Source organism: Theropithecus gelada, chromosome X (genome assembly GCF_003255815.1).
Source record: "Theropithecus gelada isolate Dixy chromosome X, Tgel_1.0, whole genome shotgun sequence".
In the NCBI taxonomy this organism is placed as follows: domain Eukaryota; kingdom Metazoa; phylum Chordata; class Mammalia; order Primates; family Cercopithecidae; genus Theropithecus; species Theropithecus gelada.
In genome coordinates this window covers 104,799,797-104,827,411 of record NC_037689.1, presented here as the reverse complement: position 1 = coordinate 104,827,411, position 27,615 = coordinate 104,799,797, and the positions used below count along the sequence as shown (strand labels likewise).

The window sequence follows — 27,615 nt, the reverse complement described above, 5'->3', positions numbered from 1 at the left end:
TGTATCCTTTAAAAATGACAATACGGCCGGGCGCGGTGGCTCAAGCCTGTAATCCCAGCACTTTGGGAGGCCGAGATGGGTGGATCACGAGGTCAGGAGATCGAGACCATCCTGACTAACACGGTGAAACCCCGTCTCTACTAAGAAGTACAAAAAACTAGCCGGGCGAGGTGGCGGGCGCCTATAGTCCCAGCTACTCGGGAGGCTGAGGCCGGAGAATGGCGTGAACCCAGGAGGCGGAGCTTGCAGTGAGCTGAGATCCGGCCACTGCACTCTAGCCTGGGCTACAGAGCCAGACTCCGTCTCAAAAAAAAAAAATGACAATACAAATGTAAAACTTCAGTATCAAATACCAACAATTTATTTCTGACTTACATAAAAGATGTCAATGTTATTTTTTCTGCCAGAGTACATCAAAAGTGATAGTCTAAATTTGGGTATTGATGTCATACATTTTTGAATGATCAAACTCCATTTTGCACTAACCTAAATGCTTATCTTGTTTTTAAATTTTAAAGTTTAAAAATTTTCACTTTCAGTAAGAACTGTAAGACTTTACTAAATGGAACTGAGAATATCTCAGAAGGTTGTACTCTTATCCTGAAGAATAATTATTTTAAATTACTAAAAGGATATTGCATCTTGAGGTTTTAATAATTTATAGAATTAAAGGACATTTTACTCTGTGGAAGATATCATTTTCAAACTAAAAACTGATATGTAACCAAATTCACATTACCTCTCGTAGTGGAATGATTACACTATACTGATTGCCATCTTGGCTAGCAAAGCAGATATAATTTTCTGAGATGCACATTTTTCCATGAGTATTGAAGTGGCTGAATGGTACCCATAAGAAACATTCATGTTCCTCTTTCAAACTCTCTCCTTTGGGCAGCCTAAAAAAGGCATTAAATTGCTCACTGTGGGCTCTATTTTCCAGATCTCTGTAGGAAAGAAAAAATGGGATGAGGCACAAATGAATTCTCAGAAATGAATTCTAAGGTGTACATATGCCTGTATTGACTAATCTACATACACTGTGAAGCACACAGATTAAACACTAAAAATGCTGTATTTTTCAACAAATTCTGAAATAGAAAAAAATACACTGATTCCTTGCAAACTCCTTTTGTTTGTTCTTTTCTTCCAATTTCATTTTATTAGTAGATTAAAATGCACAAAAGTTAGAGATCATGTAGGTCTTCAAACTATCTCTAAGGGGTGATTTGCTAGAAGACTATTATTATATTATCATATAGGCATAATATGTGACTATGGTTAAAACCAATCCTGGAAGACAACAATGTTCCTATCTGGTTACCAGAAAATCAAGCGAGTTACCCAGTTCAAGTAAAATAAAATAATGAAAATTTGTGGCATAAAAATTTATAGGGAAAGAGTAGTCTATTAAAGACAGTATTAAAAATTAAGTGAAGTAAAATTTTAATTGAATGTTTTAAAAAATCTAAAGTAGAAGTATGATAAAATAATACTGCTTGCACTATGTTGGACACAGGATAGGTGTCAGTAAATACAGAGGACTTATCAACTGATAGACAAATGTAGCCTTTGTGTAAAAAGCAATTGCTTTAAATAGTATAATTTTTCTAGGGACACAAAACAATTGCATTAAGTATCAATGCCATCTGGGATAATAAGTAAATAATGCAATTTCTAATTCAAATCCAAAAGCGCTAAAACTAAATTCATTCTTCCTGCATATACTATTTAAATATGTGGTAGTTCATTATGTCTTTCAAAGTACTTCTGATAAACATGAACAGAAAACCACAATCCTGTTAATTTTTACCTCAGTTAAATGGTATTTTTTTCAACCTGGGAAAGCTGATAAAACAAATGAACTGTAATTTGGTGAGTTCACTCTTATTTAAATAAAATAAAGTCCACTTATGTGAATGGAAAGATGTCCATGATATAAGAGGAGAAAAAAAGCAGATTGTAGAACAATGTGTGATGTTCAGACCTATTTTTGCAAATATTTTTAAATTCATGCATTAAAAAGCCTAGAAGGATATACACTAAATTTAACTATCATTACTGTGCTTCTGTATTGTTTAAACTATAAAAGTAATATATATTTGTAAAAACAATAAGCAGAGCAATAAAGATATTCCATTTTATAAAAAAGCCATTTGGAGACTAAGTCCCAATACATTACTGTTCTTTTTAACTTACTAGGAAAAAAGATGTAGATATACACAATTTTCAATGGGCTCTCCTAAAAATGCACACAGACAAAAATGGATTTATTATATCTTAATTAAATACAGATTTGGTGATGAATAACTCATTGATAGCCTTTTAGACTATATTTTAATGGAAATAAAATGGCAAAACAGTTTATGTTTATGGTTGCCAATCAAGGAATGAAATACAAAAACAGATGCCCACTTATAACATAATACAAACAGGATTCTTAATCCTTATAGAATTCTATTTATAAATCATGTGTACTGAGACCTAATTTTGGTAATGAAGTGTAAAAAATTTACCTTGCTGATCTAATTTCCAGAAAAGCAGGGAGATTCACAAACAAATCCTTATGTATATGAATTTTAGGAATGGTTTAGGAACAGGCAAGAGGAACAACTGTACCCAATCAGGGCTGTGTAGTGATCATACAACCTTCTAGGTCACTTGTTCTGGTCTAGCCATAGGACTGCGGCTTAGGTTCCTCTTATACTTTCCCATATAGTCTATACCGTCATCCTCCTTGCCAGAAGCTGCTTTCACTAGCTATTTCTGGATCCTCTCCTCTCCTTTTCCCCTTTGGCATGCTCATTTTAGTCAACTGTTTAGAATGTTCAGCAGGATAAAAGATATCTGGTCAGTTTCAACAAACCAAATATAATGGCAAACAGCTGTCAGACAAGTACTTCTGAAGGGAGGCACTAATAATGATTAACATTTACCTCATATTTTATATTTTACAAAGTGCTTTCACACATATCATGCTCATTTCTCATAAGTGCCCTCTGAGATAGAAATGACAGATGAGGAAACTGAGGTCCTGAGAGATATGACTTATCTAAGGGTTGTTCTACTTTCATTCTAAAGTCCATGCTCCACTGACTCCACGAACTTGCCTCTTCATTTAAAAAAAAGTTTTCTATAAGTTATTTTAAAAAATAAATAACATGTTTAACAATTTCAGACCCAAACTGTCTAGACTATTCATAGAGAAATTTAGAGTTAGATTAAACACACACAAAAATCTCTGCATTTCTAAAAGCATTCCAGGGCAAGTCCTATCTGAATCTCAAGAAATAATTTTCAAACCTAACTTTTATTATTTCTTACAATTAAATTTCATGGAGAGAAGGGTAGTATTTATGCAATGCATATGAATAAACTCACAAACACACACACACCCACAATCAACTCCAAAAAAACCTCTGTCATATAACATAGAAGAGTTAACTTTTAATGGTAAGCAATACTATCATTCTTATGGTCAAACAATACTTTGAAAAGTAAAAATTAAGCTTTGAATACCTTTTGGTGATCTGTAGAGGATTATAAAGGACTGGGTCATTATCAAACGTTTCCTTATCAAAAAGTCTTCTAATGGCATAGTTTGCCAGCTGTTCCATAAGAAGGTATGTTTGGTTAATGTGCAAAAACATTGAAAAGTAGTGATTCTCTCCTTGGGAACACACGTGAATACTCTCTGTCAGTATGACATTTGAAGTCTTTTCAAGTTTTGAGACTTCATCCCAGGAGATAATGAGTTTTACTGCAAATAAGAGGTATAAGCAGGTATGATTAAACTCTCATACTGATTTATGTTTATTAATCAGGTCTTCTGAAACAATAGTTAACCCCTTGAAAAATACTATAAACAGCTAAAATAGTTTAGAGTTCCAGATTAGTTAAATATTTGAAGCATCAACATGAACATGCAAGAATTGGTGATTCCAGGAAAAGATCTAATTTTAAATAATTTCTTTTGAGATAGAGTCTCCCTCTGCTTCTCAGACTGGAGTGAGTTGATGTGATCATGGCTCACTGCAGCCTTGACCTCCCAGGCTCGAGTGATCCTCACATCCCAAGTAGTCCCCCCCGAGTAGCTGGGACTACAGGCATGTGCCACCATGCCCAGCTAATTTAGATTTTTTTTGTTTTGTAGAGACAGGGTCTCACTATATTGCCCAGGTTCATCTTGAACTCCTGGGCTCAACTGACCCTCCTGCCTTGGCCTCCCAAAGTGCTAGGATTATAGGCATGAGTCACTGTGCCCAATTTAATTTTAAATAATTTAAAAAAAATGATTCTGATTTGATATTTAAATCTATTTATTTATATAATTACATAATTGTATAACTACCAATGTAAAAGCTGTTTGTATGTATGCTATAAATAGTACTGTTTGATTCTTCTTTGTGGCTACAAAGTGAGATGTGGGTCATTAGGTACTATGGCCACTATATTTAACTGTGTGTTTAAAACAGATTAAAACACAGACTAAAGCAAGTAGGTAGTTTATAACAAGGAATTTAAAGCAGTCATATGCCAGATCATCATCATCATTTAATACTGACTCACTTCCCATGATATGCAAGGCATTCTATATATACTTCTAAAGGTTTTATGTTAAGCAACCAGTCTTAAAAGTGTTCTTTCCCTAGATGAAATAAACTTTTATTATACAGTTTAATTACCTTTAATATCAATCCTATTATTTTATTTACAACCTAACATCATTAGAGTTGATAGGTCAGACAGCAAATTCAAGGCCATAGTAAGCAATAGAAACCACTTACTTTCTGATCCCAACAAAAAAGAATAGAAGCTCAGAAAGTTGGTGCTAAGATAAAGCCAGCCCTGACAAGGAACCCGTCCTTTCCAATAACTGCATGAATAATAGGTCACTAACTTCTCCTTCTCTGGTAAACCAAAACATTTTTCAAATTTCAAAAGGGCTTCTCGAAATTTCTCAGGATCATCTTCTTTTGCAAAACAATGTTTCCCCTCTTCAGCAATTAATCCCTAAAGGAGACAAAATATTTTCCGAAAATTCATCATCACTTACCAACAAAAATATATTTCATACATTCAAATAGTTGATTGAATACAACTGTACAGTCATCCTTCCATATCCACGGGTTCTTCACCCATGGATTCAACCAGCCAGGTATTGAAAATATTTGGGAAAAAAATTCTACAAAGTTCCAAAAAGCGAAACTTGAATTTGCCATGCACCGAGCACTATGCAGAGTTCACTCAAATGAAGTGATGCATAGGCATTGTATTAGGAATGAGTAGTCTAGAGATGACTTTAGGTATATAGGCAGATGTGCATAGGTTATATGCCAATACTCTGCCCTTTTATATTAGGAGACTTGAGCATCTGTGAATTTTGATATCTACAGCAGGGGCCAGAACCAATCCCCATGGATACCGAGGGATGACTGTATATATCTATATAGGTACACATGTCATATGTATGTATATAGATAATTCTCTTAGGACAGAGGTAAGCATATTTTCTTCAGTTGTGTACTTAGGTTTTTTTCTGAATGCCTCACAAGGAGCTACTACAAATACAGGTGCTAAATATATTTGTTTGAATGAACAAATGGTTTATTCAACTCAAAACTCAAGAGATATTGAAATAAAAATGCCCCTAAGAGTACTCACAAGGGCGCCAAAGACAAACATTTAATGAAAGGGGAAATAGTAAATCCAGCTCATCAGAAAATATATAAAATTCCAAAAACAATATGTCAGTAATTGGTACCTAAAGAATAACCAGTATGTTTTAGAGAATATTTCAATATCTATCAATCTTCCCCTATGCTAAAAGACTTTACAGTTTTCTTTAGCACACTGATTCTGAAATTCATATGTTTGTTTCTACCAATCCTGAAAGGTGCCAGTGAAACAATGACCTTCCATGCAAACTTTGATCCTCATATACGAGAGTCAAAGATTTTGGTACTCCATCTACGAGCTATATCCATGCCACTTACTCTTATTTTTCCTTGTACAAAATTAGTAATATCTTCATTTGAATCAAATACAGATAAGGTCTTCATAATATTTTGTTCCAACCAATCCCAATGCTTGGTTATTTCTTCTCTGTTGGCTCCTGATTAATAACACAAGAAAATAAAACACTCAAGGAAAACTCCACAACAAAACTGCTCTTGTTATTTAAAAGCTTAGTTTAAAAAGAAATAACATTTTCACTTTAAAAATTGACGGTCATAAAAGAGTAAAATAATTACATTTATTCTCTACTTTATCCCTGTATGTGGGCATGAACAGTATTTCTCATAAATAGAAAGAATAAAACATTTAATGAAAGGGGAGTAAAGTAAATCCAGCTCATGAGAAAATATATAAAATTCTGAAAACAAGATGCTAGTAACTGGTGCCTAAAGAATAACCAGTATCTTTTAAGAAAATATGTAGAGTACCAGAAAATACATAATGCACAATTCAATCCTTGGTCTACAAATAATGCAGTTAGTACTGTGTCTATAATATGTGTGGCTGAAAACAGCATGTATGTGACAGTCCTATGCATGCTAAGTAAATGTAGATCTCAACTGTGACCACTCTACTTATTTCAGAAGCCATGAAACCTTTGCTCAGAGCCACCCCATTGATCAAAAGACCTAGTAAACTTATAGAAATGTCATAAAGGAGGTTAAAAATTCTGTAGCAAGGTTAAATCCATGTGACCCGCTGAATCAGCATTAGGAGGTTTGCAGAGGGTGAGGTTAAACATTATTAGCCCTAGTTGCTTTGGCTTGAAGAATATTTCAGTATTTATCAATCTCCTCCTATCACTCACATACCATTAAAGTCTTCTCAGCACTGTGTATTATATAAATATCCAAAATAAATATGCTGACTTTTTAGTATATTTTATAATATATGGAGACTGGCATATTAAAAAATTTGTTGACATTGCAAATGGTCTATTTCCTACAATTCAATCAGAATTTCATTCATGTTACTAAGTCACCATACCAAGAGTAATAACTGTCTTTAATGAACCACAAATAAAAGCCATGGGGGAAATGTTAAGGCCTTAAGTTTGATTCTTTTGGTATAAGGAAGCTTCATTAGTAGGTAATTCCACTATTTCTGCATCAGGTTAATTTGGGGAAATAAGTTATACAATCATCCTTTTTTTTTTAAGTAGAAAGGCCTTTTTTTTTTTCAAAAAAAATAATTTTTACTAACTAGATTTAGAGTTGAGGTTACAGAATTCTTGTGATGTCAGCAGGTACAATGTCAACCTCATTTAGGTTAAACGACATTCAATTTAAGAGGGCCAGGAGGAAAGACTCACTGGCAACACTAAAATAAATTTAGGGGGAAATATAAAAGACAAGCCACACATCCTAAAAAACTAATTGTATGCTATATGTTCACACATATGAATGTTCCAGAAACTCATGTGCTTTTGTTCTGTTTTAAAAAGTATAATATATCTACTTTAGAAGAGAGGGGGATAAGAAGAAAGGCAGTTTTTCAATAGCAAAAGGGCTAGAAATCTGGGATTCTAATTTAGACCAACATTATAATTGCATCATAAAAGGAAGTAAGAAACTGTCAATGCAGCTTTTTAAAAATTTATTTTGACTTGCTTTATTAGAAAGTATTATCCTAATTCCTTTTCTACCCATAATATATATGTTGAAGCATCCGAACCACCCTGGCATGAATGAATATGTAGCATTAACTGTAAGACACTCCTTCATATTTCAAGGATATGATGCTTTTTCTGAGAAGGTGGGAGTGAATAAAAAAGGTTTAATTTTCCAGGCTTATACTTCCTTAGGAGTCAACCTTTATGTTTTGGGTTCACAGATAACTTCAGATTCTTCTCATTGGAGTTATTAGTAATGAAACAATTTATTTCATGGAGAAGTTCCCATCTTCCCAGTAGTTGGATAAAGCAGAAGTTGAAGAAAGAAGTTATGTAGCAGTAACACTGACCAAAATCTGTTCAGAATCAGCCCTGCTAGACCACATGCTTCAGGTCCCTCACACCAATGTATTAAAAAAAAAAAAAACTTAATAACCCATATCCTTTAAAAATAAACAAAGGTCTTGCTATTCTTTCAAAGTAAAGTTACACATTTAATTTGTTTTTAAATCCCAAAGCAACTACAGAGTATAAATAAATATGAATACTCAGCTTTGTAGTACCCTTATTTAATTTGAATTATGTTTTAAAAATCATACTCACCACATGCAATTGACAAGTAAACTTGAGAATCTGGCGTCTGGTGTAGGATGCGAAATGGAGCTACTTTAGCAGTAGAGTCTAAGACTGAATCAAGAGTCCCAACCAGAAGCCCTGTTGTAATAGGAAGATTGTTGAAATAAGGACTTTACAAGAGATAAATCAAATCTGTATCACTTCATATAACAAGCTAATAAATTTATTTTAAAACTTTTCTAGTCCAAAGAGTCCTTATAGTGGTTTTTCTTAAAGAAAAAATATATTTGGGATAAAGAGAGATTACAGTATGCCAATGTGAGTAGTATCTGAGAAAATTATCTTTCAATAAAAGAGTTAAGTCAGCTTCAATTGTCCAGATCTCAAAATGTATCTGCAGCACTTAGGTATCTCGTTCATAAGGTTGTATGTATATTAGATAAGAATGTAGAATCTAGTACTATAGACTAACTGGATTTAAATTCTGGCTCTGTCACTTGCTTGTGTCAACTTGAGCAAGTTAAAGTACTTACCCTTTCTGCATCCTCATTTGTAAAATAAGGTTAAAACAGATCTTACTACAAAGGGCTTTTGTAAAGATTAAATGAGTTGTTACATTTAACGCACTTAGAGCAATGCTTAGCACACAGTAAAACACCCAATATTAGCTAATACTATTATTATTTAAGAAAATCTTAGATATTTAAACAAGATAAAACCTTGATTAAATAAAATGCTTCTGTACAGGGATTTTCTTTTCAACAATTCTTAATTCCTCAATTAGGAATTCAAGGCTCTTGATCAATTAGTTCCAGTTTAATAATCTAATTATATTTCTTAGAACAAAGTTCACTGTTTTCTTAAACAACCAGCTAATTTCTCCCATAGGGTCTTTGCTAAGCAATTATCATTTTACCTAGAAATGCTAATGAAGAAAAAAAAAGAAATCCTAATGAGAGTCGTCTAGCCCAGTCCAGCTAATCTGAATCCTACATTTTCTTCAAGACCCACTTCCCCTGTGAAATCCTCACTGGCAATCCCAAGCAATAATAATTTCCCTTTTCTCTGAATATTCATAGGACTTAGGTCTATACAGGTTGAGTATCCCTTATATGAAATGCTTGGGACCAGAAGTGTTTCAGATTTCAGATTTTTTCAGGTTTTGGATTAAGTGCGTACACATACCAAGATATCTTGGGGATGAGACCCAGGTCTGAACACGAAACTTATTTGTTTCATATATACCTTATACATATAGCCAGAAGATAATTTTATACAATATTTTAAATAATTTTATGCACGAGTTTTGACTGCATTTTGACTGCAACCTGTCACATGAGGTCAGGTGTGGAAATTTCCCATTTGCGGCATCATGTCAGCAATCAATGTTTTGGATTTTGGAACATTTCAGATTTTTCATTTTCAGATTAGTGATGTTCAACCTGTACTACACAACCTAGTATATATTAGGCTGGTTATTATAACTACTTTCTAAGAGCTTCATGTATATAACTTTTGTCTCTTTATCCAGATTATTTGTCCTCTGAGGAAAATAACCATGTCTTCTATCTCTGTGTTTATATCCATAACTTTCAACATATTGCTGCACAATAAGGATATAGTTTGTTGATTTAACTATAACAATGGGATGGCTGAAATATAAAAATTTACCTTCCTTTTCTGGAAGCTCTGATTGGTTGAGTGTTGGTTTTGCTTTATGAGGCATTTGCCTTTAATTTAGAATACAGATTTTTAAGAAATATTTAAATCAATTATAAACCAGGCTTTTGGCTCTCTTCCTATTTTTATCCACTTAAAAAGAATTAAGATTTTAAGCAAGGTTTGAATGAGAATACAGATAGGTTGGCAGATGCTCACATCTGCCTCACATCACTTCCTATCATGTTAGGAAGTTACATGCATGGAAGGAGGTAAATTAGAAGAACAGGAGATAAGACAAAGACATAAAGAGAAATTTGGCTTAGCTGAAAGGAAAGGGTAGAAGAGTAGATACAGGAATTGATAAAAAGTAAAAATAGGGGTCACAAATGCAGCATAGTATCAATTAGCAATTTTCAGAGGATTTTGATAGTGAGGGCAAAGTTCAAGAAAGAAGATTTTGGCAATGGCAGTATGTGCAGATTACAGAGGTAAGAAATTATCTGATATGAAAAAAAGTTAGGGTATGAACTGAAGTTTTTAAAAAATAGAAATGAGAAAACTGACAAATATTATGAAAGAGAAAGTATTGGGGAAAAGACAATGGGAATGAGGATGAGGGAAACAGGAAATAATTATGCTTCAACTAATTGAGGAGGGAATTACTGATAGGTTTGGGGATAAAAGGGAAAATAATTCTATCACTTTTAGCATTGAAATAGTGACTATGAGAAATTGGAGATTTCGTAAAGTATAAAGGAAGAAAAGTAGAGCTAAAATATGCAGATGGTGTCTTCAGAACTATGTGATTAAAATTACTCAGGAAATGGAGAAGAGGAGAACGTTTTCAGTTTGAAGCTAGGAATGTGAAAATACTCAAAAAAAGGATAAAAGAGTACTTGCAAAAGACAACCAAAAGAGCTATCTCTATATTGAAAAACAGAATTAAGTACATAAGTGTGTGTATATATAAATAAACATAACTTGTCAAATTTGTCAAAATAAAGGAATTACAATTTCAAATGAATGCACTTTATTGAATACAGGATAGCTTTAGCAGATAACAGATAAAGATAAAAGATAACTATCTTTTTGAAGATACTGTTTAAAGATTAATGGTGGCTATGTGGATGTGAGAAGAGTAGTCAAAGTCACTGGCAAGAAAGGTCACATGTGGCAGCAGAAATGTTCACAAGATTATAAGCGCCTTGTACTATGTAGAAAGAAAATTGCTCAGTTTTTGTAAGTATGAAATCAGGCAGTTAGTATAAAACTATGCAACAAATAATTTGGAAGCTAGTGCTAGACTACATTTGTAGTCACTTGGGGAACTCTTCCAGCTCATTAAGCTGTAATCATCATCAAGTCCCTGCAAGTCATTCAGAAATTAATATGTACCAATTTCTGGGTTCTAAATACTCCCTCCTGGAGTATTTTAAAGTAAATTCTAGACTTGTATCATTTCATCCATGAATAATCCAGTATCTTTTAGTTTATTTTAAAAGGTCCTCAGAGGCCGAGCTTGGTGACTCATGCCTGTAATCCCAGCACTTTGGGAGGCCGAGGCGGGTGAATCACCTGAGGTCAGGAGTTTGAGACCAGCCTGACCAATATGGTGAAGCCCTGTCTCTATTAAAAATACAAAAATTAGCTGGGCATGGTGGCGGGTGCCTGTAATCCCAGCTACTCAGAAGGTTGAGGTAGGAAAGTCACTTGAAGCTGGGAGGCGGAGGTTGCGCCACTCGGAGTGAGCCAAGATTGTGCACTGCACTCCCGCCTGGGCAACAGAGTGAGACTCATCTCAAAAGTAAATGAATGAATGAATGAATGAATGAATAAATAAATAAATAAAAATAAAAGGTCCTCATTTGAATCTAACATGTGGCCAATATTGAGAACACTGATCTATGGCATTAATTGCCCCTTCCAATATTTAGACACCTGCAAATTTTATAAACATTTCTTTTTTTGCATTAGGTCAATGGTAATGATAAACAGGGCAATGGGCTGAGTGCCAGAGGAAAGACCAGTAAAACAGTCACAGCTTGAAAATGGTACTCATTATCAATGTGCTAGTTTAGTACACAAACTAAAGTGTCCTTTAGTTTGACAAGTGGCTCTTTCTGTTTGTAAACTGGATTGAGGGCACTGTGTAAGTGAATACTGCTCTAGCTGCAGAAGAGTCATGTAATGAACTTCCTAATTACAAACAAGATTTATTTCCATTCTAAGTAAAATGTTCAATTATAATTTTTTTCCATGGTAATGATTACTGGAACCTTACAGTGGATTCTTTATCTTGTCATAAGTTGTCATGCTTACAAAGTCAAACAAGTACACCTTTACTGAACTTAGCTTCATTATATGTTAATAAACTAATTAGTAAACTGCCAATACACTTAGTAGGAAATATATTCAAATAAGAGAAGGTAGTGTACTCAATACAGTTTGTGGATTTTCCTGATTCTATTACTTTGCTACCAGATCTAAGTCCTTAAAATGACACTATGAATGCTTATTTTGGAATAATTCAATAGCCACAGCTGGCATTTTGAAAGCTGCCAACTTTACATTAAGAGCTTTGGAAAACAGTTAATAAAAATAATTCTTCTTTGGTCCTGTTTTCCCTCTCCCTGAATTCTTTTAAAGGCACTTACTTGAAAACTGAATACACACACACACACACACACACACACACACACACACACACACACTCATTTCCTTCCCTAACTGAAATCCTTTTTTCATTAAAGGATTTAGAATTTTTTAGGGAAGCAATTGATATAACAAACAACAGATTACAATGCCTTGTGGGAAAAAAAGAATAGATGAATTATTAATCAAACCCAGCTACATTTCTAAAGATTGAGACACAGAAAAATATGAGAATTGGTACTATATTTACAGCCACTTCTTACTCTTCAAGACCTATGCACCAATGCACAAAAAGAGTAACCCTCAGAAAAGCAAAGAAATTGCAACACCTGAATTTCTAGGTACAAAGCAGAAAGCAAGTATGATAGCAAATGAATAAACTGGTATACAGTGCAGTACTTTTAAACATTATTTAGAAGAACTAAACCAGGCCCATCATTTTGGTTAGTTTAAAACAAGAGAGCAACTAATACTATAATAATAATCAGAAAATGTGGTTACACCTCATTTTATGTGTTTATTTTGAGACAAGGTCTCATTCTGTCGCCCTGCCTGGAATGTAGTGATGCAATCTCAGCTCGCTGGAGCCTCCACATCCCTGGCTGAAACAATCTCCCACCACCCTAGCCTTCCATATAGCTGGGACTACAGGCACACACCACCATGTCCTGCTAATTTTGTTTATGTTTTGTAGACATAAGGTCTTACTATGTGGCTGAGGCTGGTCTCCAACTCCTGGGCTCAAGCAATTCTCCTGCCTTGGCCTCCCAAAGTGCTGAGATTACAGGCATGGGCCACCATGCCCGGCCCTATACCTTGTTTTAAAACTTCACTTCTTTATAGTGTAGTAAGGGAGGGGAAAAAAAGGGGCAAGTCGCACTGTGTATTCCTCTCCCTCCCTCCCTGGAACATTTTATTCTCTGAAATCAAGCAAAAAATTACCTTTAAAGATCTCTTTGCACAAGAAAGGGCAGCCTTGTAAGAGATTTTGAGAAATAAAGTATGGCCAATGTCATGACTTTTCAGTCTTTTTTTTTTCCCCCCCATTAGAATGAAATATACTTGACAGGAAATATTCGTTTTCTACTTAGGTATGCAGTCAATAATCTTTCTACTGCTACCAAAAAAGGGGGCAGGGGGTTAACACTGATCATCCTTCATTTTTCAAAACCTCCTACAAGGTTGCCCTTTCTCATTCAGAGATGTTTAAAAGTAATTTTTTACTTGATTTCACAGGCACCAAGATGTTCCAGGGAGGGAGGGGAGCACACAGTGTGATCTGCCCTCTCTAGGGGTTGCCCTATGTTATTTTCTTTTTAATAAGCCAAAATGTTAATTTATTTGGCTTATGAGTTGAAACACTTCTAGTGGATATCTGATAGATTACTGACTATTTGCCTAATTTTATCTTACTTAATTGTTCTGGCTCACAGCAGGATGGAATGTCTTGTGGAAATTTTTGTTATACATAGGCTATTTTATGTCCACTGAAAGAACAGTGGACACAAAAAACAAAGGTTTAATTCTTAGGTGCCTTTAATTCTCTATCTCAGGTTTTCCTCTGGTATAGATTAAGACATTGCTCTTCAATAACCTTTTTCTAGTCGCTAAGTGCATTATATATTAAGTCTCATATTTTCAACTCCACGTAAATGAATCTAGAATATTTGCTGTGTCCCCAACAACTGTTATCTTTTGCTTTTGCACTATCACATTATTATTTCCACTTAGAACATCCCACCCCCACTTCTACCAAACCACCTCTCAGATATTGTTAGTGCTCATAGATAGATGATTTAATTTGAAAACACCCCAAACTGGTTTTTGGCAAGATGCTTCACAGATGCCACACTGGAACTTTGCCACCAGTACACCACCTATTATTAATCACTCTTTTAGGAAATATTTGTATCTTTAATAGGACTTCAGATAAGCATACTTTACAAGACAGCTGGCCTTGGAAAATTGCTTTGGGGGTTTCCCTGCATTATGGAGATTTCTAAGCCAACAGAACAAGGCTGTTATTACTACTGACTACACTAGCAATTGTATTTGTTTGCTTACATATTTATCAACTGTCTGACCCATCACATTATAAACTCTGTAAGGGTTGGAACTATTTCTGTCTTCTTTTATTTTATTTTTTTGAGATGGAGTCTCACTCTTGTCACCAAGGCTGGAGTACAGTGGCGTGATCTCGACTCACTGCAACCTCCATCTCGTGGGTTCAAGTGATTCTCCTGCCTCAGCCTCCCAAGTAACTGGGATTACAGGTGCGTGCCACCATGCCCAGCTAATTTTTGTATTTTTTGTAGAGATGGGGTTTCACCATGTTGGCCAGGCTGGTCTCGAACTCCTGACCTCAGGTGATCCACCTGCCTCGGCCTCCCAAAGCGCTGGGATTACAGGCGTGAGCCACTGCACCCGGCCAGAACTATTCCTGTCTTAGTCACCATTGTATACTCAACACCCACGACAAGGGCCAGCTACCACCCTATTTCTTTGTTTCCCTTCACAGAAAAACTCCTAGAAAAAATTATATGTATTCACTCTGTTCCCAAATACTTGTTTGGCTCATATACTCTAGTACCACCAGTCTCTGCTCATAGGTCACCCTAAAAGGCCTTCCCAGACCAGTTTCTCTAATATACCAATCTCCTCCCCTCTCTATCATGATACCTTACTTTATTTTTCTTCATATTGCTTATCAGCACCAGTCATATAATATATTATTTGTTTATTTGCCTCCCCCAACTGCACAGTATTAGCCCCATGAGAGTAGGGACTTTGTTTTTTTTTTTTTTTCATTGCTTTATCTCCAGCACTTAAAACAGTGCTTGGTTTTTAAAAGGCACTCAGTAAATATCTGTTGAATTAAAGTATTGTATACCATCACATTTAGGATTTACTCTTACCTTTTGTGGTTACATAGCAGTAGCAAAAGGTGGAAAACTGGGCAAACGTTCTATCATAAAGGCAATATAAAATCTGTCATAGCTGTAGAGCAATGTGGCAAACATTGTTATGCCTTTTACTTTTTAAAATATTTTTTATCTCACTATATTGCCTAGGCTGGCCTCAAACTCCTGGACTCAAGCAATCCTCCACCCCACTCCAGCCTCCTAAGTAGCTGGGACTACAGGTGTGCACCACCACGCCTGACTGCTTTTTATTTTTTATTTTTAGCTTACCTTATAGCCATAAGCCTTCCACAATTGCTCACAAACAGCATGAGTTTTCACTAGTTGAATAATTATTTCTTTTTTAAGTATTGTTTTGAAAAATACCACTAAGGTAACCGGTGTTATATGTACTCTTTATCACTACTCAGCAAGACAAGTGATGCTGATATCTGTGGAAGCACTGTTTGAGAACTTCTAGGTTTTGGGCGATGAGACATCAAAAGGAAATGATGTCCTGATAAGTTATTCTAATTATTGTACATTATTCTGATTATAAACCATAAATGCATAATCACTATCATGCCCAAATTCTTCAATTAGTAACTATCAGTGTTTTGTTTCTGTAGTGACATCATTGCATATCAGATATAATCCATGTTACCACTCCAAATCAATTTATATATTCAACATGGGGAAAGTAATTACTAGGGAAAAGGGCATAAATATATAGCCCCCTTTGGTCTTCAGGCCCAGAAAATGGCATTTTAACATCTCTCTCTTTCATTAATAGATAAATGTCAAGTATTTGTATAGTTGCTCACAAGTTTCAAAACTCATTTGACTCACATAAAAAATGCTGTGAGGTAGAGAAGACAAGTTTTATCCCCATTTTACAGATGAGGAAACTAAGCCTTTATAAAATAATTATAGCTGAATAGAGACATAAAACTATCAAAAAATCAAGGAAGATAAAAGAAGCAGGGTTAACGGGGCAAGTGGAATCACTGAACTTGGTGGTATATTCATATATTTGTGGATTTTGGCTTGTAGTTGGTTTATTTATTTTTTATTATTATTATTTTGGAGATGCAGTCTCTCTGTGTCACCCAGGCTGGAGTGCAACAGCACCATCTTGGCTCACTGCAGCCTCCACCTTCTGGGTTCAAGTGATTCTCCTGCCTTAGCCTCACCAGTAGCTGGGACTACAGGCACCCACCACCAAACCCGGCTAATTTTTATATTTTTAGTAGGAACAGGGTTTCAACATGTTGGCCAGGTTGGTTTCAAACTCCTGACCTCAAATGATCTACCTGCCTTGGCCTTCCAAAGTATTGGGATTATGGGCGTGAGCCACCATGCCCAGCCTGGTTTATTTATTTTTTATTTTTATTTTTTAATCCCATAGGACAATACCTAGGGAGGGCAAATCACACTGTATTCCTCTCCCTCCCTGGAACATTTTGTTCTCTGAAATCAAGTAAAAAATTACCTTTAAAGACCTTTTGAATAAGAAAGGGCAGCCTTGCAGGAGATTTTGAGATATAAAGGATGGTCAATGTCATGACTTTTCAGTCTTTTTTTTTTTTTTTTCATTAGAATGAAATCTACTTGGTAGCAAATATTAGTTTTCTACTTAGGTATGCAGTCAATAATCTTTCCACTACTTTTTTAAAAAAAGGTGAGGGGTAACACTGATCATCCTTCATTACTCAAAACCTCCTACAAAGTTGCTCTTTCTCATTCAGAGGTCTTTAAAAGTAATTTTTAACTTGATTTCACAGGGACCAAGATGTTCCAGAAAGAGATGGGAGCACATAGCGTGATCTGTCCCCTCTAGGGGTTGCCCCATGGGATTTTCTTTTTAATAAGCCAAAATGTTAACTTATTAATTTTGTGTATGTGTGTGTGTGTGTGTGTGTGTGTATGGTGGGCGGTAGATCTTTCCTTACCTTAAATGAAATGTCATGCTTACCATTTGGGCACCTTCGTCTTAGTAAACAGGTACTTAGAAGGCCAAAATTTGTTATCATGAAATGCAGGGATATTTTGCTAATAAATATCTAAGGCGAACATTTTCAGAGTTGGACTCCTTGAGTCTGGGGTAGGGAAATAGGGGAAAGAAGCTTTATATTTTCAAGGGATGGTCATTAAGAGGTTTTTATAAGGCTACCTTATTGTTTATTATGTATGTGTTTATGACAAATTGTTTATACAGTGATTTGCGAAGTCTATGTGAATATAAAATGAAAAGCTTACTTCAAACATTATCATATTCTGGTTTTTACAGATGATTTAATTTCAAAGTAATGGTACCAAGACGAAAAGGGAAATAAACAGAATATCTAAAAATTCTCCATTTTAATAAGTTTTACTTCCTAGCTTTGTTCTATACCACACAAAAAAGGTCTACTGAGGGAGCTTATCAATCTAACACCCAAGAACCTGCTTACACTATTCAGATATGGAAAATTCAAAAGTAAAATACTCTTTAAAAACTACCTATATGAAGGCTTCCTGATTGGCAGACCTTCCTAAATCCCATATACTAGAGTACTTAGTAGAACGTAGCCCCATAGCTCCATTCATGTAGTAGTTCCCATCTGCCAAGCAAAGCAAATTGATTTGTGCTTAATAAGACAAATATTCATAAGTTAGTTTTAACTCTATAAAACCAGGTGCTAAATGTAGGTGCCACAGAAGAGTCATTATTAGCTGGGAGAAGCAAGAGATAACATAAGGGGACCGTAAAATCCAGAAGAGTAAATTATTTCTCTAAATGAAGGAAAATCGCTTTATCTATAAAACAGCTTATGTATAACAAAAATTTCCACAAGATATTCCATCCTGCTGTGAGCCAGAACAATTAAGTAAGATAAAGTTAGGCAAATGGTCAGTAATCTATCAGATATCCACTAGAAGTATTTCAAAAATTTAAAAGAGGTACCTCAGAATTCTAACTTCAAAACTCATCTCTTGTTTTAATAATCCTTGGGTTCTCTGTGGCTGCTATTCCATTATTAGAAAAAAAATGGAGTCAACTAACTTTATCAAGTTCACACTTAAAGTCACTACATTGCTGGTGATTACCGCCAATTATCATATGGCAAAGAAATGAAATCTTAAAGTATAACCATTAACATTTCTAGATGATCATTATCATTTCTTCATTAAACAAAATGCAAACTAATCTTTTAAAGGGATAGCACGTAACACTGGATTTTAGCAAACAAAATGGACAGAGGCAAACTTATGCTGGCACACAGTTAAGCTCCTGTGAGAGCTAATCCAAATGTGGATTTGTGGTAAAGCACAACAAAGCTTTTGGCTTCATGATTTTAAGTAAGAATACTGTAATTGAGCAGTCAGGAAAATCAGCACACACTTTTGCTCTGGACAAAAAAGAACCAAATGAACCTTAAAAGCACCTCTTTGTTCCTTTCTGATCCATTTTGTTTAATTTACATGGAATTACAGTGGTAGCTCTCATGTGGTAATTTCAAGCACCTTGTCAATACCACAGGTAAAATAATCATGAAGAGATATAAACTGACCACTAAATGAATGGGGATATCACTAGTCACAACATATATATGTGGTAGAAATCTTAGTTTATTTCTTCAGACAAATTCCTCTTATTCTAGACTATGGGAACTAGTAAATGGAGTGGGCAGGATAGAGGTAAACTAGTGCAGTTGGTCAATGCTTTAAGAAGAAAGCATGTCAAGCTGGGTGAGGTGGCTCATTCCTGTAATCCCAATCCCAGTCATTTGGGAGACCAAGGTGGGAGGATCCTAAGGCCAGGAGCTCAAGACCGTGCCTGGGCAACACAGCCTGTCTCTTAAAAAAAAAAAAAAATTAAATTACCCAGGTTTAGTGGCTTGTACCTGAAGTCCTAGCTACCCCAGAGGCTGAGGTGGGAAGATCACTTGAGCCTAGGAGTTCCACGCGACAGAGTGAGAGACTCTGCCTCAAAAAAAAAAAAAAAACCATGTCAAATGAAAAAATCAAACACAGAAAACAAGGAGTGATTGTTTAAAGGAAACTTGCAACAAGTTTAAAAACCATGTAATACTACATTACAGTGATTACATTTTCAAGAATTTGATTTACCTACTTAAAGGAGCACAGTTTTATTATGAGGAACTAAAATAAATTATAAGACTATTCCTGAGGCTGTAACACAGGATATAAAATCTATTTTTTTTTTTTTTTTGAGAAGAGTCTCCCTCTGTTGTCCAGGCTGGAGTGCAGTGGCCCTGTAGCCTTGATCTCCCAGGCTCAAGCCATCCTCTCACTTCCGTCTCTCCAGTAGCTGGGGCCACATGGCCGGCTAATTTTAGTCTTTTTTGTAGAGATGGGTTTTGTCATGTTGTCCAGGCTGGTCTTGAACTCCTGGTCTCAAGCGATCCACCTGCCTCAGCCTCCCAAAGTGCTGGAATTACAGGCCTAAACCACCGTGCCCAGGCTGAAATATATTTTAAATATTTCCTAAACTATTCTCAATGGACTCAAGAGAATAATTTATGTCACTGGGTAATTATGAACATCGATTCTAAAATTTTGATCTGAAAAATATCTGCATCTACTAAATGGAAAGACTCTTCTGTAAAATAGCATTTGTAATTTTTAAAAATTAGAAAATGACAAAATATCACATTTAACAGGGCAATTTTTGTTGCCATATCTTCAAGAGGGCCTTTTTAGAAGTTGGGTAAGATTAATAGGTCTAGCAAAATTTTAAAAAATGTCCTGTAGAACCTCAGAATTCTTTGCACCCTGGGAGTGGCTTGAAAACGAAATAACAGCATACGTTTATCACCATCTTAACGACATACATTGATTTGTTGCCATTATTTTTCGTTTTATCCTCTCAACTTTGTGAGATAGGCACCATTTTCCAAGAGAGAAAAAGCAAGGTCATCTCCTCCATGAATTATAACTTGCCTAGTTTACTAGTTGGTCTTCTTTTTCCCTTAGCCCATCCCACCCTTCTTATCCAGATTATAAGCACTGCAAAGCCAAGGAACTGAATCTTGTGAACCTTGTGGCACACAGTAGGTGCTTAAGGTTGAGTAAATGAAAGAATTTGAGGAATGTCATCCAACAAGTAAGAGAGTAGGATGGGACTAAAATGCAGTCCCATCTTTTGGGGACTCTTGGAAGGAAAGGACTCTTCCCTCTTTCCATTACATCACGCTGCCTGGTCCACCACTTCAAGGTCACAATACCAAATTAGAGATTGATTAGAAAAAGAGCTCTTGTTTTCCCAACGTCCAAAACTTTAAATGTCCCTACCCAAGATGAGTGGTCTCAAAATAACATTCTTTGGAAACTTTAAATATTTGGCCAAAAAAACAGTTTTTAAGAATTGGGGTCAGGGTGGGTTAGACAGGAAGAGTTAAACTCTTACCGTCTGGCTTACAATCACAGCTTTGAATGAAGGGGCAGCACCAGACACTCAAGAGATTAATTTATTACGACATTGTTAACAGATTTTGAGAGGGAATCCCAAAGATTTAAAACTTGGAGACAAAGTAAAAGATGCTAAATTGGGAGAGGTCAGCAATTCTGAGCCTACCCCTCCACCTCCCCTGACTCCAGTTTTCCCTCCTCCCTAATCTTTCTTTTGATGTCTATTTCTCAGGATGTGATGGGGCGCCTCCCTTTCTCCGCACCATCCCCGCGTCCCCACTCCATCCCATCCCCCATACACTTAAACTCCCCAGGGTGCTGATAATCAGTATGGGTTCTGTGAGAAAAGTTAAGTTCACAACTGCGAACTGGCCCCTGTCACCAGCCTAAATGCGACCTGTCTAGGTCTAACACTCGTCATCAGTCCCCCTCCCCCCATGGGAAGCGACAAGGTAGGTGCCCGTTTCTTCCTTGGCCTCAGAAAGAACCGCGCTCCTCCCTTCACCTGTCCCAACCAAAGAGCAACTCGTCGTCCAGTGAGACATTCTCAGGACTTGGAGGTGGTGGCGGAAAGGTGGTGTCGGGAAAAGAACCCCAGTCCCTCCGCCCACGATTTAGGATCGGGAAACCGGTACGAGTAACTGTTGTCCTCGCCACCTTTTAAGTAACAGCGAAGACAGCCCAGAGGCAGGTAGGGTGGCCACAGCTTACCTGTGAGCCCCCCTCCGCCTTCCTCCCCGTAGCCCCGACGCCGCTGCAGCACGAAGTAGTCGTTGGACCTTTCCATCAGCCACAGCTTCAGCGCATTTTTCAGAAGCACTTCCTCAGGCTTCAGCCACATCGCGAACTTTGTGCCCCCCGGGAGCAGTGACCTAGATGCCCTCCTCGCCTCACCCTCAACCCGTCTCTTCCCCTCTGCTTCTCCTCCTACCAAATCTTCCTCAGGCGACAGCAGCTCAGGTTCAGGTTTTCCACACTTCCCCCAACCCTCCCTTCTCTCCCACGTAGGCATAGAGATTGCCAATTCCCTCCCACAGCGCTACCGCCCGACTGGGAAATAGTCCCGCTTCTTTACCTCTTGGGAGTTGTAGTTTCCTACGCGCTTTTCTGTGCTCACGCAACTGGAACATGGGACTACGCTTCCCACAATACACTGGGGTGAGAATGGGTGGGGGTGCTTTCAAAGCGGGTCCCAGCCACCAGTTAAGTGTGTTTTACCTATCTGAAGTTTAAAGCGTTTTTTTGGTTCAAATAAGTGAGTTCCAGGTGTAAAGGTGTTGCTTCTTTTTATCGTTTTACAGCCGAAGGCATTAAACTGTAGAAAACAAAGTTTCTGGAATTTTGGAATATCGGCTCATTCCAGGAAGCAGCAGTAGCAACAACTAACACTTAATGAGTTCTCACAATAAACTTAGGCGATCTCACGTAATGCTCACAGCAGTCTTGCGAAGTAGACATTCGTCCCCGCTTTGCACATTAATAAAGGAAAGCACTGTCGGGTGAGGGAACTTATCCAAGGTCACACAGTCAGTGATACAATTCCTTCTCTAAATCCAAAATTCATGCCTAGATTAAGCTCTTTTTGGTTGTATAGGAAGAACATAACATTTCCAGAAGCCACGCATTTTCTTCACTCCGTGCACCCCTCTTTTCCTTCACTGTCGCCCCTATCTACTTATTAAACTACTGTAATGAACCACAGAAAATCTCTTGTCCAACTTCCTATTTTGGAACCTAAACAATTTATGAGCATTTTTTTTTCTTTCTTAAACTCTTAAGAAAAAAAAATCCCTTTGGGAGCAACCTTTACCTCTTTGTATCTTGGCAATGACGCGCAGCGGTTTGAACACTAAGGTGAATGAGGTCAGTAATTTGCATGATATCGCTGTGAGGAAATATTTGAGAGATGTTTTTATTTATTGCAATAACTAAGTCCACCGGAATTAAAGAGTGCACTAAAAGTGAAAACAAGTTTAGAGGGAGGAAGGAGTTGGGAGGCAATGTATAAGCAAGCGGCTCTTGGCAAGCTGTTTTGAGAACACAGCCTCAAAGCCATGTGGATAAAAAAAAAAAAAAAAAAAAAAAAATGGGGTGGGGCACACGCAGATGCCAAGCCAAGGAACTCTGCCCTGGAGGAGCGTCTCTGGGGTAACCTTCCAAGATGTGAGCCATCTCGAGTGAGACAGGCGTGTGCTCCAAGCAGGGATTTTTCTTGTGAATGAGAAAAGGGGCAATCTGGGATTCTCTTCTACTAAATGGCAGTAAGTAGTCCCAAGGCAGCTATCTGGACAGTTTGGAAAGAGATAATCCTTTCGGAGTCCAGACTGTAATGTATCGTTGGGAAAAGTCTTCGCAATTTGAATGTGTACTAAGGGAGGTAATTTCTTCTTCTCTTCCTGGAGAAAGATCAGTAAATGTAACAAACGTTGAGAGATGTCTTCCATTCTTTTTACTTTTCCTTCCTCTTTTTACTTCCTTCCCCATCAAACCACATTCTTTTCCAATAACCTTAAAGGTTACAGTGTGTCAAAGGCTATCCAGAACTGGATGGTTTTTCTACCTGTTTACTCTGCAACTTCATCCAGGTATTCCCACATGCTCCCTGTTACAGGATCAGGCCCACTTTTGGCTTACAGCAGGGCATTTAGAGAGCTCCAACTTTTGTAAGTAAACATTTCACCGATTATGTAAACATTTTTTTCTAATTAAATTGCTTATGTGATCTAAATTTTTGGCTTGATCATAACTTATTTCACACCCTTGCAAATAAAAGCATTTTCCTAGAAGCACCTTAAAAAACAGAGCGTGCCACTCTATTCAATGTCAATATAAATTGTTTGGGGAAGGAGGACTGGGATTGCACACTGCATTGCTGGTACTGTACTGGTGCTGTACTGGTGCTGTATATGTATTATGTCATTTAATTTTCATTAATAAGCTTACACATTTTTACATGCTTACCTTACGAATGAAGGAAAGGAGGCTCAGAGAAGTAATTTGCTTAAGATCATATAGCTAAATAAATGGCAAAGCTGGAATTTGAACCTAGATTTGTCTGATTACGAACCATGACACTATATTGCTTATACATATGGTCCATAGTTACTTCAAATACAACATGTTCAAAGCTAAACTTATTTTTCCAATATTCCCCCTGGTTGCTAGGTTTCCTAGTTCAAAGGCCACTGATTACCAAAACACTGAAGGTAAGAACTTGGTCGGTCAGTCCATTGGTCCGTCAGTCTCTCTCTCTCTGTCTCTCTGTCTCTGTCTCTCTTTCACACACACACACACAAACACACACTCCTCTACTTCTTTTTCTATGGCTTTAGATTAGCCTCACAACACTTTCCTGCCATATGATAATATAGCTTCCCAACTCATCTGTCTGCTTCCATTCTTGTTTTCTGACTTATCCAAGCCACATATTAACAGACCCAATAATACACCATGTAGAGATAAATAATACCTCAGTTTTCTGAAGATCAGTTTTTCAGCTGACTCAGCCTTCTAAGAGCCTCAAACACCTATAAGAAAAGGTATTTGGAAACCCCAAATAGCAATTCCAAACCCTGTGCTATGGAAAGACTGGAGCTGTCACTCAGGATTTTACTGGCTTTTTTGAAAGGAATATCACTAGCTTACCTTATACTTTTTTGCAGTCTGCAGCTAGTTTAGAAGCAGTAAGATTCAAAACAGGTGGACTACTGCTACAGGAGAGCCATTTAAAGCTTTGCTACTGAAAGTGTGGACCCCAGACCAGCAACATTTGCATCACCCTGGAGCTTGCTAGAAATTCCGAATCTCATACTTCCTTCTACACCTCCTGAACTGGAATGTGCATTTAAACAAGATCCCCAAGTAACTTGTAGGCATATTAACGTTTTAGGTGCACTGATTTAAAGCAAATTAGGTATTTGAAAATCAAACTCTACAACAAATTGGGGGTACTCATGTTTCTATTAAGACCCACATAGATACCTTCTTAAAAAATAGGCTATTAATGAATTTTAGATCACTGAATTGCTTTTTTAAAAATTTATTATTATTATTATTATACTTTAAGTTCTAGGGTACATGTGCATAACGTGCAGGTTTGTTACATATGTATACTTGTGCCATGTTGCTGTGCTGCACCCATCAACTCGTCAGCACCCATCAACTCGTCATTTACATCAGGTATAACTCCCAATGCAATCCCTCCCCCCTTTTTAAAAAGGTGTATGACAGGGGCCGGGTGCGGTGGCTCGCGACTGTAATCCCCGCATTTTGGGAGGTTGAAAAGCGGGTGGACACCGCATGTTCTCACTCATAGGTGGGAACTGAACAATGAGATCACTTGGACTCGGGAAGGGGAACATCACACACCGGGACCTATCATGGGGAGGGGGGAGGGGGGAGGGATTGCAGTGGGAGTTATACCTGATGTAAATGACGAGTTGATGGGTGCTGACGAGTTGATGGCTGCAGCACACCAACATGGCACAAGTATACATATGTAACAAACCTGCACATTATGCACATGTACCCTAGAACTCAAAGTATAATAATAATAAAAAAAAATAAATTAAAAAAAAAAAAAGCGGGTGGATTGCTTGAGCTCAGGAGTTTGAGACCAGTTTGAGGAACATGCCAAGAGAACATGCCTGTCTCTACAAAAAGTACAAAAATTAGCCTGGCACGGTGATGCGTGCTTGTAGTCCCAGCTACTTGCTAGGCTGAGGTGGAAGGATTGCTTGAGCCTGGGAGGCACAGGTTGCAGTGAGCCGAGATTGCACCACTGCACTCCAGCCTGGGTGACAGAGTAAGACCCTGTTACCCCCTCCAAAAATAATGTTTATAACAGCACAGGACCATTTAGTTTTCTAAGGCTGTGGTTTAGATGTGGGATATCAGTTGGTATTACAAGTAGAAGGGGAAATTGCCACTAACCTTCCATGCTAAATCCTATTTATCTATACTACTCTCTTAACTATCAGTCTAGGTATGCCTATTAATGTACCACATTAATGAGACTGTTGATGTAGAAAAAGGTTGAGAACTAGTGGATAGTGTTTCTCAGACATTTCACATTAGCTCTGACGGTAGAGGATAATGAACATTTATCTCTGGAGGTCAAAGTGTCCATCATAATAATGAATTTCTTTTAAGTCTCGTGTAGTATATTTATTTAAATTTTATATTGTTCAATGTTTAAAAATATAAAAAATTAACTACAAACGAAAGCAATGAACAAGGTAAATAACTCAAAATTTGTTACAGCCTAAGGTGATAACATTTTTCCAGACATTTTAGAACTTAAATGTTTCATAAGTGAACAGAAACTAGATGTAGGTGGGGGAAGGAATCTTCCTAGCATTCCAATTGTATCTCTAAATATATTTTTACTGATTGACTTGGGAACCATGTATATTCTTATTTATAAGATAACACAACCTGGGTTCCATTAAACTTACAAATAAACTGTGAAAACCCTTCTTAAGTTGGAGACTCCATAGACATACGAATGTTACTGCCACTGTTAAAAAACACCAGCTTATATTTTTACTACGATGTGAGAGTGTAGCATCAAGTCTGATGCTCAAGCTAAAGAATGTCAAACGATAATAACAGGAAGAAAATTCACAAGTGTTATGGAATTTCTCACCTTGGTTTATAACCAAGAGAATCTAAAACATATATCTACACAAATACTTGTATGTGAATGTGCATAGCAGCATTATCCATCCATAATGGCCAAAAAGAATAGTCCAAGGGTTCATTAATTGTTGAATGGATAGCCACAAGTGGTATATCCATACAATAGAATATTGCTCAGCAAGGAAAATGAAATACTGATATATGCTACAACATGGAGGAACCTTGAAAACATTATGCTAAGGGGAAGAAGCCAGTCACAAAAGGCCATATAATGTATGATTCCATTTATATGAAATGTCCACAATAGACAAATCTATAGAGACAGAAAGCAGATTGGTGGTAGTGTGGGGCTGGGAATGGGAGGGGGAACTGACTGTAAATGGGCATGAGGGGATGTTTTGGGGTGATGGAATGTTCTAAAACTGGATTGTGGTAATAGTTGTACATATCTACACATTTGCTAAACATATTCCAATGATATATATATATATATATTTTTTTGCTTGCCTGTATATTTTTATTGTCTACATTATAAGTACAGGTGAATAGGTTATTAAATACTATGAACAATACATGCAAAATTCAGCCCACATATGAATAGAAACTTGACTTCCAAAGCAGATAAAGTTTTCATCTTTAAATAATTTTAAAAATTGAATCATGGAAATAAAAGAGATGATAATACAACAAGACTAAACTCTCAAAGACTTTGTATTAATAACAAGTTCAAAGTGAGGGTTCGACATTAATTCCTGTTAGAATTTATTTATAAAAATAATTTTTGTCACAGTTTTAAAAATTGTATTGTATTGTCTACTACTAATGTAAATATTTCGTTATTCAATTTGTATTTACATTTAGCTTTACAACGGGTAGATTATACTTCAGTACAACATTTAAAAATTTAAAAAACACTTAAAAATGCCCCAAAAGAAGTCCCACAAAACTTGAAAAAAGGTTAACTCTCTAAGATTATATGGCAAGAATATAGGCATCACACATCCACCCCTGTCCCCGGCATATCGTCACATAAGACACATGTACCTGGTTTGATAATCATAGTGCTGAGGCGTTCCAGGCATCTGTGTATTCTTAACATGCTTGACAAAAGAAAGATGCACTTAATTCATTAACAGCATC

At 36.7% G+C, this 27,615-nt stretch overlaps 1 protein-coding gene across 1 annotated transcript in view; it reads right to left on the bottom strand.

Annotated features, from left to right (window-relative positions):
• Positions 1–21,835, bottom strand: part of TBC1D8B (TBC1 domain family member 8B) — a 73,023-nt gene extending 51,188 nt beyond the window's left edge. The window contains exons 1-6 of the mRNA XM_025373622.1: positions 21,547–21,835; positions 8,234–8,344; positions 5,997–6,115; positions 4,788–5,013; positions 3,520–3,760; positions 740–947 (exon numbers count right to left, since the gene is read on the bottom strand). Of these exons, the coding sequence (XP_025229407.1) occupies positions 740–947; positions 3,520–3,760; positions 4,788–5,013; positions 5,997–6,115; positions 8,234–8,344; positions 21,547–21,676 (1,035 nt within the window). The 5' untranslated portion in view covers positions 21,677–21,835. The remainder of the gene's footprint in view (positions 1–739; positions 948–3,519; positions 3,761–4,787; positions 5,014–5,996; positions 6,116–8,233; positions 8,345–21,546) is intronic.
• Positions 21,836–27,615: the final 5,780 nt, after the last annotated feature.